The sequence below is a fragment of the Argopecten irradians genome, chromosome 7 (assembly GCF_041381155.1).
Source record: "Argopecten irradians isolate NY chromosome 7, Ai_NY, whole genome shotgun sequence".
Classification (NCBI taxonomy): Eukaryota; Metazoa; Mollusca; class Bivalvia; order Pectinida; family Pectinidae; genus Argopecten; species Argopecten irradians.
Window position 1 is genome coordinate 6993827 of NC_091140.1, and position 19555 is coordinate 7013381.

Genomic DNA, 19555 nt, shown 5'->3' on the forward strand with positions numbered 1-19555 from the left:
TAAATGATGCCGGTTACGAAAATTGCATTCAATCTCCAATTTTTGCTGAGTTTATCACGTTTCGATGTGCCATGGCTACCAGCCAGAGATTTTGATATAAACCACAACCTAGTCAATCCCTTTCCCAATTATAGTCTTAATAGTTTTAGACGAAACGTATTGGGTGAGTGAAGATTACAACGTAAGCATAGCAAAGGAGATCGGTTATAGTCTTCTATAATCACTGACCGCCTCGGCCTCCACCGTTATGTTTTGCTAGATGTTAAAGTATGTGATGTATTCAATTCCCTTCAGTAATAACATCAAGTGCTGTCGTCTGCTAGGTTACATGTGCTGCACGTTTACAATGATCGGAATCACCACGACCACTTCGATCCGTCTCTTTGGAAGTTTGTGGGTCCAGTTAGGTGTGCACAATGGACGTCTGCAATAACATATCAATTAAGAAGTTTAATGAGTGTTGTGATAGGAACCATAAAAGCTAAGTACATATGTTTGGAGGAAGTGTGAAGCAATGTTAAGTTTGAAAGCACACTTATTGGGACTTTTTATTCAAATCTGGAATTTTATTTCAAAGTATGGTCGTTGTGCCTACACGATTGATTGTTGTTTGCGTTTTATTGTCAATGGATGTGCGTTTTTTCTCGCACGCTGATAACATGACTGCGAAATCGCCACGAAACTCGTTAGATATTATCGTTTATGGAAACAATCAAAGGTCTATAGAAAGTAACACAGAGGAACATACGACAAATAATACAGAGACGACCACCTTCTCACCTGATAATTTTACAAACAATGGTTTAACATTTGATACGACGTTATGTCCATCGCAACAACCTGATATACATATGCAGAATTACAATATGCATTTGACCGAAAGTCGGACGGACACCGTGTTATACATAGGTGGACTTTTCGATATTCGGGGCGCGAGGCCCTCCTGGATGGGGAGGAGTGAACTTGCAGCTGCCGAGTCAGCAATACGACACATTAATGAGATAAAACTCATTGATGGATTAACTTTACAACTGCTAGAGAATGATACACAGGTAAGTCACGTATGGGTAGGAACATTCATCTGCTAAAAATACGGAGTTCTTGTCGAAAACGTCTAGTTGATATTTATTTATTTTAGGGAACTGCCTTGTATCTTAATTATAAAACCATGTCAAACATTATGAGTTTCCATTTAGAGTTTTTCAGGAAATGCCGACGTGCAAATAATCGGACCTCGATGAAATAATCAATGAAATGTCAATGTTTAATACTTATGGGTCATTGTCATTCAGTATTGTGATTATCGGTTTTTAACTATTTATATTTGTTATGAATAGCATTTGAAAAAAGAATAACTAGATGTTTTAGTTCACTATCGGAAAAGAAAAGAAAAAGTTTGTAAATGAATATAGCATTTTCGAATTAATTTATCAAAATTCTTTCAATAATATGTTCTTGATCTGTTTCCTCAGACCTTCATTGTACAATTATTGTCACTAACATACGATTTTTTTTGGGATCGAATCACCATGACACAGTGTCAGATCAAAAGATTATAAATTGTTAATGAAATCACGATAATTTAATTACAGCGAAATCACCTGTATACTGTGATACTGTCATCAATGTTGTATCGGTTAACCACGAAATATTTTCCCACAAAATAAAATACAAAATCCAAACAAGAAAAGAAAGCACCCATGAATACTACAATTCTTACAATATATACCAAAGCCACTTCTGATTTCAAATCTCTGCAATGGTTCATCGTAAGTGTTATTGGATCCTGCTATATTACAGTCTATCGTAAAACAAGCTAATGTTTTATCATCATTAATAATAACTATATAGTGTTCTCTTACGGATAATAACTGTGTAGTGTTCTCTCAAGGATCATAACTATGTAGTGTTCTCTCACGGATAATAACTATATATTGTTCTCTCACAGATAAAAACTATATAATGTTCTCTCACGTATAATAATTATATAGTGTTCTCTCACAGATAATAACTATATAGTGTTCTCTCAAGGATAATAACTATGTAGTGTTCTCTCACGGATAATAACTATATATTGTTCTCTCACAGATAAAAACTATATAATGTTCTCTCACGTATAATAATTATATAGTGTTCTCTCACAGATAATAGCTATATAGTGTTCTCTCACGGATAATAACAATGTCATGTTCTCTCGAAGATAATAACTATATAGTGTTCTCTCACCGATAATAACTATATAGTGTTCTCTCACGGATAATAACTAAATAGTGTTCTCTCATAGATAATAACTATATAGTGTTCTCTCACAGATAATAACTATATAGTGTTCTCTCACCGATAATAACTATATAGTGTTCTCTCACCGATAATAACTATATAGTGTTCTCTCACAGATAATAACTATATAGTGTTCTCTCACGGATAATAACTATGTAGTGTTCTCTCACGGATAATAACTATATAGTGTTCTCTCACCGATAATAACTATATAGTGTTCTCTCACGGATAATAACTATATAGTGTTCTCTCACAGATAATAACTATATAGTGTTCTCTCACGGATAATAACTATATAGTGTTCTCTCACCGATAATAACTATATAGTGTTCTCTCACCGATAATAACTATGTAGTGTTCTCTCACGGATAATAACTATGTAGTGTTCTCACACGGATAATAACTATATAGTGTTCTCTCACCGATAATAACTATATAGTGTTCTCTCACAGATAATAACTATATAGTGTTCTCTCACGGATAATAACTATATAGTATTCTCTCATAGATAATAACTATGTAGTGTTCTCTCTAGTTCCCTTCCTGACCATACCGGATGTCCTCGTCTGTCAGTGTATTAAATTGTTCTGTGATTTATTGGTTATTATAAAGTGTGGATCCAGTGAGTCCCTGGTTATCTATGTGATCAGCATGTGTAGTTATAATTAACGACCCAAAATGTCAGGAACACACGCCACAGGTGGCCCGACCTTATAAAATAATAATAAGGATGATATCTCCTCCTCATCCACCTCGGCCAGGGAATAGTGTGTAGATATGTTACGTCTTCTCAGATAGTGGTAACGGATGTTGATAGTCCAGATGTCCGCTGTAGTTAGATATGCTGTTCATATCAGTGGTTTCTCACAGAAGTTTATTGAATGGATTTGATAAGTTACGAATTTTAATTCAGTCTCACAAAAATGATACGGAAACTTATAATTTAAAAATCTCGCTTCTCTATCAAGAATATTCACGTGTGACGTCAATAAAAGCAAAAAGATGTTGATTTTGAGTTTATAGATTGACAAGTAAACTACATAACGAGGAGCAAGCATACGTTGTCAGTACACGTTGTCATATTCTTCCTTAACATCGCCAATTATTGTATGTTATTCAATGTTAGACTATGTTTCACTCCATAATGAATGTTTCTTTTTTATCTTTCATTTCTCGTAGCAAAATCGATGTGCACTTTTGTGTGAAAACAGAACATTTCTTGTGACAAAGAATATGATCTAGGCATAGATAACTTGCACCTTTATTCAAGCTTAAATAAGCACGTGCGTATGTATTTCCACATATGACATAAGAACATTATTCGATGAAGAAAGATGACGATTTCTGAGATAGAGTGGGGATATGTAGGTCGTAGGAGATGTTCTACAGTCGTCACCATGACGCCCCCCGCAAAACACCGTTATGTTTGATACTCAGACTACAATGTATGATTGGGATTTGAAATGCTTTTGTGTTGTATCGATGAACCGAAACAGGACAAATACTGCTCTTGTGTGTTACATCGTCTTGTTCGAGGCCTTCTTACTTTAAGTCTGAGATTTTAGTCCCCAGTGGAACCATACAGTCTTTATCATGTTAATTTATAGATGTGACACAACTGATCCGTCTGTTTAAGTGCATAAATTCAGTCTGAGGAACGTTGTTAGATACTTTCAACAGAGGATTTCCGCCAAAAACCGGATACTTCATTATCATACGTAAACTACATTAGTTGTTTGATAGAAAATTAAGTAAAAGTAAAGAGAACAAGACCATAATTCAGTAGTCATTTTACATATTTTGTCAATGACTTGAATTTTGTCTTGTCGTTATCATCTTCTTAAATGACATATCTAGATTTGTTGTCAAAGTAAAAATAAAATAATTATGAGACTGTGATATTACTATTAGAAATAGTCAAAACACGAACATACCGCAGACTCCCAAAAACACGAACATACCGCAGACTCCCAAAAACACGAACATACCGCAGACTCCCAAAAACACGAACATACCGCAGACTTCCAAAAACACGAACATACCGCGGACCCCCAAAAACACGAACATACCGCAGACTCCCAAAAACACGAACATACCGCAGACTCCCAAAAACACGAACATACCGCAGACTCCCAAAAACACGAACATACCGCAGACTCAATTCGCAATTCACGCAACAAACCATATACGTGGAAGACCGTCCTATAACGCCACTGCTATTACAATGACGTAATTCTGATTAACCAACAATGTAATTTAACTCCGCTGATAGTTTCCATTTATTATTAATTGCATTCCTAGATTTTGCAGGTTAATTGCACGTACCTGTAGAAACAAATAAGTAAGACAAAAACACATCGTCAGTGTAATTTAAAACAAAGAAAAACAACGGTGATTGCATTATATAGCTACTAAAGAGTATGTGCATCGAGTACCCTTTAGTCAGCTCTATATGCAATGTGGCGTTTTTTGTCCCCTCACCTACAATAGTTAGGTAATTTTTATGTTAAAATGTATTTAGTTGTATAAATACAAAGAATATGATGTATTCTTACATGTGTACTTGCTACAGAGTTTGTATCAAGTCAATGTTGTTTTCCATGTCGTTTTAATAAAACGGCCATTTCAATCAAAATCTGATGTTTTGGTTATTTTTACTATTGTACTATTGCATAGCTTGCTGCTGGTCTGCCTTATGCAATTCATGCAACATAAAACAACAATTTGTTACAAAGTATCAAATTGCATTTATGTTGATGATTGCAGCTTTTTTATTATGTCTTATTTTGTTTGGCGCCATGCGAATATTTTTGGAGTGAACTGGTCAGCCCTGACTGACCACACCACCTTTGATAGCGTCACTCAGAAAATTCTCACGGCAAGGTAGGCGCCATTTTTTATATTGATTTACCCGCCTCCACCCCATATTATGCCACCTTGATACTTTGGTTAGATGAGGGTGAGAACATTGTATAAGTTACATAATACAAAGATTATGATTGTATTCAGGCGTTTTTTGTCCCCCCACCTACAATAGTTAGGTAATTTTTATGTTAAAATGTATTTAGTTGTATAAATACAAAGAATATGATGTATTCTTACATGTGTACTTGCTACAGAGTTTGTATCAAGTCAATGTTGTTTTCCATGTCGTTTTAATAAAACGGCCATTTTTGCTACAGAGTTTGTATCAAGTCAATGTTGTTTTCCATGTCGTTTTAATAAAACGGCCATTTCATGTCCCCCCACCTACAATAGTTAGGTAATTTTTATGTTAAAATGTATTTAGTTGTATAAATACAAAGAATATGATGTATTCTTACATGTGTACTTGCTACAGAGTTTGTATCAAGTCAATGTTGTTTTCCATGTCGTTTTAATAAAACGGCCATTTCAATCAAAATCTGATGTTTTGGTTATTTTTACTATTGTACTATTGCATAGCTTGCTGCTGGTCTGCCTTATGCAATTCATGTAACATAAAAGTGGTTATCTTAACGTTATGACAAACTCAACGCAATGAGATTTTGTGTTTGTTTAAACTATATGCGAAACGGTTCTTTAGGCTGGGCTAACAGAACAACAGTCATCAATCATGTTGAACATTGATGGAAAGCCCTCTGAAATCTCACCATTATAACGGATAATTCAAATGATATACATAGGAAACGTTAAACTTCGCTGCATCATGTGTAGGTGATGGTAATAAAAATGCCAAAACCATGGTCAGCATGGAAGAATTGGGTCATTTTAAAATATAAACAACGCTAATACATGTAATACAATTCCCTAATTTGTAAATTTTATTAACGTGAAGACGAACAAGGAAACACATAGGTAACATCAACTATGGAGTACCCGACCATGTACAAGCTAGACATGGCTTTTGATTACGATACATGGTCCGTGGATTGTGACGTAATCAGAAGACATTGCGAGTGGAGATGGGATTGTCAAAGATCACACGATATCAATGAAGCATTTATGTCACTGTATTTTAATGTTAGTAGTAATGTCGGGAAAATAAAACAGTTTGTTTGCAAACTTTACTGATGTACGTGGGTTATCAACAGATAACCCGCTTTCAAAATGCGTTTCTATCATCTTTGTTAACATATTTATTCTTAAAGTTGTATCTGTGACTTTTTTGTGTATTTTTTGCATAGAAAAAGTATTTAAAGTATTCTACTTTTTTTCTGTGCCTCTCTGAAGTTTAAACTTTCGATAATTACTGATTTTGTAATGTTCGTTTTAGTTAAGTTATTACACGATTAAATTGAAATATTGATTTTAACGTGTACTCGTTTGAAATAACTCGGAAGTATCCAAACTGTTTCGGGCTATTCCAATTTGTATGAGTATTGAGGGTATCGAACATGCGATACGGCTCGGGAAGTTCCGATCTATACGGGTATCGCCGATGTCGGTCACATGATGCAACTCGGTTTTCCGATATTACACGAAAGTTTAAAAAGTAGCTTTGACTCTGGCGGTTCTTTCAAAACGTGTGATATTTCATGCGACATTTACCGCTATGTCAATAGTATATTGGTGCTTTCATGGATCTGAACCATCACATATCAGCATTCATATTCACACACTATATGTTTTATGACAGTTTGTAATGGTGAAAATTACAAGAAATATAACTTATAAGATGACAATACTGTATTGACATTATTCAAAGTAATTATTGCATAGACTGTCCGGATTTCATTCATGTAAGGTTTCCGCCATATATAGTTCTGCTTTTGTTCCAATAAAATACCGAAAATGTTTAGGATGATGCAGCGAGTTCGCCATACTGTAGAAGACATGACTCCTTCAATGGGTTTTGGATTTGTTTTCCAGGAAATCAGACCTGGCCATGCTACCATTTCAGTACACCAATATAGCCGAGATCATAAACGTTTGTCTGTGTATGATGGTACACTGAGGACACTGTATACATATTGATAACCCGGGGTTTACACCTTCATAATGTCTTTGATGTGGTCTGGGCACGCAAGTGTAGGTCCTATTGGTGCCGCATCGCATTCCGACTCTCTGTCAGCAGGTACTGGTGTGTCATCACTTAAAAGTAAGCTTTGATATTCCGACACCAACCAAACTCACCACAGACACATCGTAAATATGTAGACATATCAGACATGGAAATATAGAAATTGCTTGTTGTACAACACTGATATGCATTAAACTCACCAGTTGCAAAATGGTTAACTCTAAACGCAAATGGGATCCTATAATTAGGCTGATACGAGTGAGCCAGTTGAAATATCTATAAGTACCAAAATATTACAAAACAACTTTGTTCCGCCCACGAATGGTAAATTCAATTTGATGATAAAGGCATACATAACTGAGTAACACAGTATGAGCCAGTTAAAGTATCTACATACGTCTGTGGATCAACCTGTTCCGGATAAATCACAGTATGCCACCTCTTTAATGTTTTCTTAGCGGTACAAGTATCGGTAATCTAGCTCAAATTAAAACCTAATTGGGACACATTTCGATATTCAACTCCAACTATTTCCCATGTGAAACAAATCTCGGAAGTTTATCCCAATGACAAACTACTCCACCACCTACAGGGACAAATCTGGGTATATGATGAGTTGTGTGTCCAGGCTAATTACTACCAAACAAGGAAGTGAATTGGATTGATAACAGAGGCGGTATCGGAGAGTGAGACACTCATTCCGACGAAGTGGTGTTTTAATCCAGTTTATAGTCTGTATCATAGTCGTGAGTAGAGCAAGCAGACATGTGTTTAATAGTGAACTAATGTTACCCATCCTGTTATGTACTTATCAATGTAAACGCTTGTTGCACACAATGGCAATATATTGTACAATGTTAGTCTAAAGATGTATAAGGTTAAAGTGTTGTACATTCGTCTAATTATAATAGTGTGACGTTGTAATCTAACCAGACTTTTCTAAAATAACTGCCGTCATTACCAATAAGGACTGGTGCGCATGCCTATTACGAGCTGGCGTTTTACATCACTTTATGTATAAAATGTCAGTATAATCAGATTATTGGGGGTATGATAGCGGCCGTATAGGGTTTAGTGTTTACTTTGATTCTCTCTGATTCCACAAAACACAAATCAGATTCCGTCTAGACTCCGATATAAAACATCTACGGAATAAAAGGCTTCTGATCTCTTGGAGAAAACACCCGTCACCTATAGAATCAGCACGTTTTTCATGACGTTTGGAAGTGAAAGTGCATTTCTAAACAGACTAATGACAAAAACACCTTTGGTCAATGGATACTTTTATACATAGACATCCAATAATAAGAATATCGGGCCGTGCTTTATTGTGGTTTTTGGGACGACTTACATCAGTAATAGTGCCTTCCTCAATAGAATATGCTGTTTATGTATTCAACGTAACAATCAACACAATTGGTTTAGGTAACATCAGATTGATGTAATTATTCAATATAATTAAAATGATTGGTAATATTTGCAACTTAAAACACATTCTAGAATTTACAAGTAAAGTACAAGGAAACTTGCATGCTTAATTCAGTATCCAAAAAAAAGTAAATGAGATGTTGAAATATATCAATGAATACAGAACCAGATATAATATTTGCTGTATAGATATTTGTATCATCGAGATGGAGAGAACGGGGAGATGATAGTCGATTAGTGTACATAGAATGTAGATAATCTGTCTCAGTAAGGAGCAGTCAACTGTCCAAATACAACCTCATCACAACACACGTCACAATAGCCCTCCTGAGCACCGGAAATGACCCACAACAACAGTTAATCAATATATCGGATTAATATTCGATGGATATAGAAACGAAATTGATTAAAAAGTTGGAACGAAACGTTGCCTGGCAAGGGGTAACACTTTTGCCTAATCCTATTTCCGAATGGATTGTTTGTGGATTGTGACAATGAGATATTCATTAAGAGAATAGTAAGGTTATCACGTTAGTAAATGGAATTGGGAGATTGTGGGAATGAGGTTTTCTCGTCCGTCACTTTGATATTGACCGAAGGTCCAGATCATTGTTTGGACAGTGTACTTTATTAGACGATGTTTCCTTGCCATTTGGACAAATATTACCACGGTATAATAAATTTCTATTTCTTATAGCAATTTCGCGATTGGAATTAGCGAACGGAAACAAGTCTGTATGTCAAAGCGACAGCTGGTCTAGGTATAGAGGCCCTACTCTTCAGTACAATATACCGAGATAACACGGGCGAATGTACTTCTGATGGATCTACATAATGTGATTGTCGGAAACGTGGATAAAATAGTGAATACTCATGTGAAACTATCTCAATACGAATTGTTTTAAATGCTTTATCGTCATATGTAAATAACTCATTTCCTTATCAGAAAACGAAAACGCCGCTTAACCTCTATCTGGTTAGCACATCTTAGTGCACATGCCACTAAATGTAACCAGAAAAATACCTAGCGTACACCACACTACAGTAATATCTTCTTACTGTACGGGACGCCGTTAGTCAAAGTTTCTGAAGCACTTTCCTAAATATTCTATTCGCAATTTGCGCTGTAATATGCATGTCTATCAACTTGGCAATGAGCCTCGTGCTTTTACATATTTTATGCAGTTTCATTTTATTTTCTATTTCTAAAATTGTGATTGACCTATATCAGCTTTACTTTTTTTTATGAAAGTCAGTGGTTATTTACATCAATTTACACACGTTATAAGTAATTTTGTATTCAAAATTATCTGTGCCGAGGTACAGTGATTTTAGAATTATTATATCACAATTGTTTTTTTAAAGATTTTTCTTGCACTTCAATGGTTCATATTTTTTTGCTTTACGAGCGTATGTATGTTTAGATGGAAACCTTTCGGAAGAAGTCACTTTATATTTACAAACAACATCGTTCAAAAGTTAAATAAAGTGGTGGACCTCAACATGACTTCTTGGATTGACCGTATTTGTCCTGATTTTGCTGCGATGTAGACGTAAACATCGTGATTTTTGACAGTACTTAATTCTACTTTAAGTATTGTAATTTTCAAAATGTTGGTAACTTTTGGTGGTTGATAACATATTAAAATCTCCTCTTGATTCGTGAGTATGGTAATTACAGCACACATAACTTTAACAAGTAATACCAGAAACCAACGAATGTTGTAGCGGGACAGAACACAAGCACGTAGCTACCCAATTTTCATGCCGGTTTTTTAAACAACAAAGAATTTTCGTTTGAGCTGCACCATATTTTAAGAATTACAGACAAGAACTTTAATATGAATCGTTGAATCGTCAAAAGTTCCGAAAAACAGGGTTTTAGATATTAATCGTGTTGGGAATAGATGAAACATAAGTAGATTATATATTGCACTGCTATTCCGCTCAAATAGAATGCATTGACTGTGTTACTTATTTGTTTTTTTACAGTGGTTTTGTAAATTACGAAAGATATTGCTTTAATTTGTCAGTTTATGTTAAAAAACACAGTGAAATTTCGGTAAAATCACATTTACAGTGTCACATAGCTATATTTGATTCACAATAAATTAAAATCGAGCAAATTACATTGTATAATATGATTTTAATCAACTCAAACAGTTATTCAAAAGAAAGAAAAAATGACTCCTCAGCTGAGAAGAGTTTGAAGAGATAGGCCAGCTCAAATTTGATTTCTAAGTCATATTACCCGGTGATTTCTAATATTAAACCCAAGGTGACGGTAAGCCAAACGAAACATTACAATGGTATAGCCGTACATCGTCTCCAGACCAATCCCAAACTGTCGCTTCATGGGTTATGGCTTAGTAATTATTGGTACAACAGAACAAATAAATTCTTTAAATGTGATCTATCTTGGAGGGTGACTATTAAGTATCCTAGTTCTGATGGGAGTTCTTATTGCCAATAGCATAAAAGAAAGCGCCACTTGTATGTTTTTTCATGATGTGTGACGTCACAAAACTACAGTACCATGGCACTTATAGAGTGGGATAGCATTGTCCGAATGGTCAGATATTTGATAAACCTGTCGTGGAAAACCAATGACTAAGGGTATGTGTTATTTCGTGTTCATCATTCAACAGGCACAATCAAGGAACAGGACCAAGACGGAGAGATCTTGTTGTCAGAGCTGATAGATGAGCAGTGACGAAATCCATGTCACGGGGCCTCCAGGGGCGAAAGGCAAATTAGGCCAGCTACACTGAGGGCGTCAATCTCACCTTAATATACAAACAAACCTAATAAATATCAGTAATTGGGCGAACTAATGGCCGTGTCGCTGACCTCCAGTCGTATGACGAATGAACATAACAGGAAATCATGCAATATATCCCATATAGTGGGTCAGGACGTCCTGGAGACTATGTATAATCAGTGTTTCATTGACAGAAACAACATATGAGTTGACTCAGAAACATAACCGAAAAACCTACGTAATGTGCCATCATATGTATTATATTAAAAGGGTCTCCCTCGAATCTATGTCATATTTTATATGTTATAACATTAATCGGAAATCGACCCGGCATGATAACGACATACTTAACGCACTTTGAGATTAGTTTTCATAGTGCGTTACTTTTTTTCAAAATGGATTGTAACACGGCATGTTTATTGTTTCAGAAAATTACAAAATTAAAGTGATCAGGGAGGCTAGCTGGTTATGAAAAAATGTTTCCTGGACTTAGATTACCCTGGGCGTGAGGGAAGTAAAGTCTGTTTGGTATGCTGGATATTGTTATATGATTACACGACAGAATGTCTTTGATGTGAATGAAACATTTTTTTAATATTTTTTTTGGTATGCGTCTTTGGTGTTGTTACAGTGCAGTCAATATTTATATGAACTTTATCATGGCGTGGATAATGTAACTGCAAACCAACTTTCGCCTGCGATTTACTTTCGAAACTATTTTTTCCATAAGGTTTTCTTCATGAGTTCATATCAACATCGCTTTTATTGAAATAAAGTAACTTACGGAATAACTTTTGATTTTGTTAAGATTATGATGGGATAATGATAATTGAGTAGGACAATTAACAATTCATACGGGCTCAAATGTCATTATTCTCACATAACCTTAACAATATCAAATTATTCCTAATGTTTCCAAATTTTTGTGTAAATTAAGCCGTTTGTCAGAAAATGCTTTATTTTTTTCCATTAAACACATTTTTTTTTCTACATACCGTCGTTGTCAACTTCTTAGATTCAACATCTGGTTCAATTGGAACTCACCACCCACCAATATAAGTATCATGTCATGTTATCATCCGCCAATAGTGACGTCATGTCATGTTATCGCCCGCCAAAAGTGACGTCACGTCATGTTATCACCCGCCAAACAAGATGATCCTCGGCCCCAGTATACAGTGAAAGTGATATTGCTCAAAGTATGGTTATTGAAACAATGATAGTGCAAAGTGTAAATATGTGTTCAATAAAACAAATTAGCGGCAATGAATATTTGTGGGCTTATGTTGAAATAGAAGTCGTGGAACTGAATAGACACGAACGGTTTGTTTACATTGGTCTTATAGGGGTCTGAGAGAATTGTTTTATCGAGCATGGATAGGTCTGCTTCTATGGTCTGCTGCTAGTGCAAAATCGTTTGTTTGTTGCGAATTGGTCTCTATGACATCGGTGCTTATCTAAAATTAATGTGAACAACCGAATATACGTCTCCGAAAACGTTTTTGTTACTTAAAAAAAAATAAACCTTCTTTAATCACGTGTGACTTTGGAGTAGGCTAATTGTTCAAACAAAAATATTGCGAATCTTCCACTACTGTAATTACTAAACCGGAAATGTACAACGTCAGCAATGGAGATAGCTTGGTATTTTTGCTTTATATAAAGTAAACATGGAGCTAAATCAACGACTTTTGTTCTTAGCTAGACAAAATTAGTACAACCATACGACCTTGATGCATTTTCTAACTTAAGCTTCTTATAAAGTAGCTGTATATGGAAATGAAAGAGAGCGTATACAGGGCTGTTGTTTTAAGTGATAATAATGAGCCTCTCGGGGGTATTTTGTCCAATTCGTTGTATGTGCAAAAAGCCATTTACGGTTTGTTATGCAAAATTCTGGTATCAGCAAACTCTTGCTACTGACTCTGAGTACCATTTCCATATAATTGGAAAACAAATGGAAACTCAGATGGTTTTTGAACAGCGGTTTTTGCATCGCTTCATTATTCTGGAACTGACAGATTGCATACAGCTTAATTGTTCTTCAGCTTACCGAACAGTAACCTTGTATTAGTAAAGGAATTTGGCAAGTTATCAGTGTTACATTGTGGTTGTAGCTTTATTTCAATAACATATGTTCACAGGCATTGATGACGAATCAGTAAATATGACAGAAAAAAACAAAATATTAATAAATACTGCGCCTTCTATCTACCATCTATATATAAATAAGTTGGTTAGCCTGTAAATACAGAAATGACATGATTGTTATGCATGCAACATTCGAATGCGTTTTAACTGGTCAACGAGTGAAATGTCGTGCAGATTGACATACTACATACAAAATTCAAAAACTGTCACTGACCAACGGGTTGAGTTTTGAATGTTTTGCAGCTTGTTTGACTTATTACGTTTAATTTTGATGTGCAGCTCAACATTCGACATTCAGCATTCAGAATGCCTCACTCTATGTCAATCACCTTCCTGATAAAAACATGAGGTGTAAGGACGGGTCATTTAAAGTCTCATTTATGAATGCTCTACAAACTAAACATAGATAATCCTTATGAGTTTATCTTTACTTAATTTTGTTCAAATACGTACAGTTTCAACAAAAATGCACATTAAAAATATATAAAAAGAACACGTAAATGTGTTTGTCTGAAAATAGCCTATTTGCCTGTGCGTACCATATGATCACCAGGTAATTCCCAGCGACACCACGGGGATTTAGAACATGTTGAGATTTATTCAATGTTTTACAATATTTATCCTTACAAAACTGCTTTTTCTTTCCAAAATAAAAACACAATACTTCAGTAGAACTAAATACTCCATTCTGACGACTTTAAACACGCACTGTACGCCAAGACTACAAAAGAGCGTACCCGTTTCCCTCTTACCTGTGTAGAGGTATGGTCTCGTGCAAAACTGTGTGTTCGCTTAATTGTTACTTATTCCCAAGCAATCGACTTTCCATGATTAACTCCCTAACTGTTTTCATATGACCAATCTCTGATAATAGTTTGTAAAAAAATTTAAGATGTTAAGAATGAATTTGTTTAATGTTTAAAGAGACTCATTTAGGAAAAACGACGAAAATAGAATGAAAATGCATTAACGTCATCTATCAATAATATATCAGTTGACAAAGATACCTTGGGTCAAAGGTTATACAAAGTGGTTCTCATTTGTGATGTTTACCTACGTGTGGACTGTGGCACCAACAGAGAGTAACAACGGATTTGTCCATCATTGCTACAATCCTGATTAACTACGACATTTTTAATAAAGAAATATTGCCATAAGGATATCAACTCAATCATTTGACGAAATTTGGTAATTTGTTTTTTTTTTCAATTACATTACGAAAACATAATGGGACTTTCATATTCATAGGGCATGTCATATCAGGTCTGACCAGTTAATTACATAATGTAGCTGTGCCTCAAGTTCCATTATAATGAAAGTGGCGAGATATGCTACACTATGTTCATTGTAGTTGTATGCATTTCAAGTGAGATAACTTAGATTTAGTTTTTAGTTACATTAAAAACAACTAAATCTCGCAAAATCTTAAACATTGAAAATTAAGATTTATAAATAAAATAATTCTCTGTTGTGGGAGAACTTATCAGCTATTATTTGTTTTAGACGAAGCCGTCAAATACGTTTATCAAATGAAAGTGTTTATCCAATGTAGAGTCAATAGATCACGCCACCGATCATTGCATTATCTAGGCATGCGCAGTGTCTGCTTGTTTTTATATTGCAGGTTATATGAGAGGGCTGGAATTAGCATATCATGTTACGGTATTTTTAGTACGAGGTTGGCGGTGTTTAGTATCAACAAGGCTAAAATGATCGATTCTGAATATTGAATCAAAATATGTCCCTTGGTAGTATCAAATAGCATGGAGAAAATGCTAATGAAAGCATGTTTCAAATTAGATGTTTCAGTTTAAAACATAAATGACACTTTCTGGTATTTGATCGCAAACGATCTGGCCATAAATATTTCCTCATTTGCACCATTTGAATTTATCACTGTAATCATCAACAGTGAACTGACAGAAATAGCAAAAAAACTTAAATCCATGTAAAAATTTGAAATTATCACAATGATTTGTTTGCTTTGAGGCTTGCTATTGCCATCGATTGGTCGTCTACCAATGATAATACCATGTGAATGCTGGATACAGCTATGTTGTCTGAGAACTCTAACGAGTAGTATGGAAGTCCTTTTGTCACATTGTCATCATTGATCGATATCTTATTATCTACATATCATCTGTTTTGTTCCCGTAACATCTGACGGTAACGTTACTGATATGGGCATTTCCTTGGTATACCTTGTACAGCTAACATACTTTGCAAGCTTGTCCTATGTCATAGGACCTGCAAGTGAACACACATAACAAACAAGGTGCGTCATACGACTGCTTTTGCAAGTGAAAAAAGTACTGTACGTGTTTGAAGATAGAATAGTATTAGAAAGGAAAGCGAGAACAATATAAAATAGGAGACAAACCTACGAGGCAATAGGCAATAATGGGTACCTTTCATTTTTTCCGCGTATTACTTCTAAGTGCATGGCATGCGCATTATAGTGTCACGTTTTTCTTTTTCGCCTAAATTTCAAATATAATAAACATTCAGAACTAACTTAAAATATCACGGCCATCCTTTCGACGTCTTGGTCCAGCCCAACAGAGGTCGGTACTATACCATGTGATGTACTCAAAGGCAATAGCTTAGCTTAAAACAATGTCAATATACACTGTAAATATACACTGTGATGATATCCAATATAATGCTCATGATTCATATTTATGAAGATTCACTGTTATTTGTAAAACGAGAAATACATAAAACATACAAAGTCAAATTTATATAATGTACTTAAAACAAGTGGTATGAAAACAGATACAGTATGGATATGCTTCATACCAATGTCAGGATTTTTTATGGAATATCGGACAAAGACGAGGATAAATCGTACATTAATATGTAATAAACGTCAATACTCATGCAATGAAGTGAAGCTACAGAGTGAGAGCTAAAAGAGCATTAAATGTCAACCGTTTGTCATTCCTGGAAATATGAACATTGATCTTCGCCCAGCCGCAGGATTTTAAACCGTTTAATGATGTACGAATACTGTTCGATAGAGGAACTTTGGATTTCACTTACTATGGTTGCCATCCTTCATATACCCATGTTGGGGTTGAAATACTGGTTTACTAATGTGTAATAGCAAAGTTCCAGATCATTATTTTCATTTCATCCAGGCCGGTTCAACACCATATTGACCAAACCAAATGTTCGTTATGTTATTATCATATAAGTAAAATTAAATTATCGTTGATTTCGTATATCTCATCGGCCACAAATACACTGTATATAAAGAACGGAATATTGTCTCCCATACACTAACTAAAAAGGTCCAAATAACCGAGGAGATTAACCATGTGTTATAGTATTTAGTAAGAATGACAGTTTTGTTATAAAGTAACGTTAGATAATAACTTAGTATTAATGGCACCCAATAACACCACACTTAGGGATGGTCTACAGACATCCGCCTAAAGACACTCAATGTGTGAATATTGTCACTTGATAAAAACCACGACACATTTATGACGTCACAGGCACAGTTTCCATCCACTGATTTTATATGCTAGAACACATAATCATTTTCTTAAAAAATGAAATATAACATTTTAATGCCAATTGCTTTTATTATAAACAAAGATTTGGAAGAACAAAATGTCACTTTCAGAGTATTAGCAACCTAAATTACATTAGCAACATGCTTATCTTTTTTTAAAGGATTAAAGTAATGTTTCAATTGAATCGCCTCAGTTATCAGTTTTAAAACAACATTGGTGCTCTTCCGGTCTTAATGTATCCGCTAAATGTTTTAACAAAGTGCAAGAGATCATTATCAAACAGTGCAGTCTCAGTGCATATCAAGCATGCTATATAACAGGATGAATAATTTACATGTGATCAACATGTAGAGTTGAAAGAAAGAAATAACTTTGCTGAATAATATGCACTTTAGAATCATATTTTCAACTGCTGTCTATTTGGCGTATATGGCAAAATATAATGTACTTTATTCAATTAATAGTAATCTGCGTATTATCCAGATGAAAGCAGCAAGTAAATCATACATAGAAATCTCCAACACCACAAATACTCATTACAGAATATTTCACATTTTACGTGGCTGTATAACTCTACAATGACGGAGACAGTTCAGGCAAAAGATCAGAAATAAACTAAATTTGACGTTATCAGATGCTTTCCATCCCAGCAATTCTCTGATATGGATTCTGACATGGAACTTAATTGGCTCTTCTCGTGACATGTCCATCCGTCAACATCACGAGCGCACGTGACTTGCTTGATAGCTCACTTTCAGGACATTTCTTGGTGGTATTGGAAGGTCATTAATCCATGTATTTTATCTAGGAATTATTTAATAAATAGCATGTGTATCTTACCATCTATACCAATAGATACAATATGTGATTATGATTATCGCTTATCTCTTATCATCATCTAAGATAATAGTACATAATATTACATCATTTTATTTGTGTGCATACTTACTCTTATTTTGTAGGCGATCAGGCTCCACTTGCACAAAACTAATTATAGACCTAAAGAGTATACCTAAAAATGTCGTCATGAATAAATGGTGGTATATGCATACTATGTTACGGATTATATGCTCTTCGCATTGCGCTCTTCAAGATGAGGTAGTTGAGCAATGACATTTAACACTGATCCGTTATTATAAACAACAATACGCAAGCTATAACAATTATAAATAATTCAATCCTGCATGCAAAGAGCATTTTCATTGGCTTAAAAATTACTTAAAAAAACCATAAAGGGAAATAAAATGACGTCGCCATTTCTAACGTCACTTCTATGATATAACGATATTAATCATTTCGAAGGAAAAAGAGTTGCGAACAAAATTTGGAATATTGAATAAATTACCTATAGTGAATGTTTTATAAGGCTTAATTTGATCAGATATCATGTAATAAAGATAAAACAGTACACGACATGACTACCTGACTGTACTTTAATTATGAACCACGGTGTATTTAAAGTACACTCAGAATTGTGTGGTGCAATTCCACAACAACAGAATTCTATCCAAATGGTTAATTTTTGTCAGCTAACGCAGTTTGTTTGATATAGATATAAATAAAAAGATCAGAATCAAACTGCAGGGAATGCTTTATATATTAAATACATCGCTTGCTGCCCTTTCATTTTTACATAAGGCACAGTTTTAAGTCATTACTACCCTCCGCTAAATCCTTATACCGACACACGAGATGATCCAACTGGTATGTACTTTCAATTAATTCCGTAAGGCTAATAAAAATAATTACATTGTCGTTGGTTTGTCACATAAGTAGAAGGATGTTCGATCTTGAAAAAATAAACACTTTCTAGAGAGGAACTACAAACAAACCTTTTTTTCTAAACAGTTTCACTATTTTTTTTATCAATTAACATTAACAAAAAATACGGAAATACATGATTAAACCACCATTGGTGTATTTATAAAAATATGTGTTGGTAAAAGTGCATCGTGCATTGTTTCCTTATCGGTTATAGTGCGTGCATATACACTATTGTAACAAGGAATATAGAACCCAGGTGTGTAATATAAACTACATGTAAGGCAACAGTAGGCTGACTGTGACAACCTAGCATCCCATTCCTCATTTCCCAGGCCACCAGCGTCATCAGTGATTCTAGAGCTAACCTACATATTCCATCATCATAGGATATATTTATCGTGTTACGAAACGCTATCGAGATTCACACTGCTGTGTCTCCACTGACTTTATACAACATGTTTATACCATCCCGCAACACCACATCCCAACGATCAAAGGGAGATGGCAATTTATCCCCTAAATGTCTGCAGGTATTATACAGAAGTCTGTTGACAAAATAACTTTTTATGACATGGTGTTAGAACTAAAAAGGATCCCATGGGGATAAATATCCGTTAAATTACAATTGTGTATTGCTTGTTAGCAAGT

General features: G+C 34.8%; 1 protein-coding gene across 1 annotated transcript in view; it reads left to right on the top strand.

Moving 5' to 3' along the window:
- The first annotated feature begins 204 nt into the window (after window positions 1-204).
- The window catches only part of LOC138327419 (gamma-aminobutyric acid type B receptor subunit 2-like), a 48439-nt gene continuing 29088 nt past the window's right edge, over window positions 205-19555 (top strand). Inside the window, exon 1 of the mRNA XM_069273489.1 lies at window positions 205-1052. Coding sequence (XP_069129590.1) covers window positions 579-1052 — 474 coding nt within the window. The 5' untranslated portion in view covers window positions 205-578. The remainder of the gene's footprint in view (window positions 1053-19555) is intronic.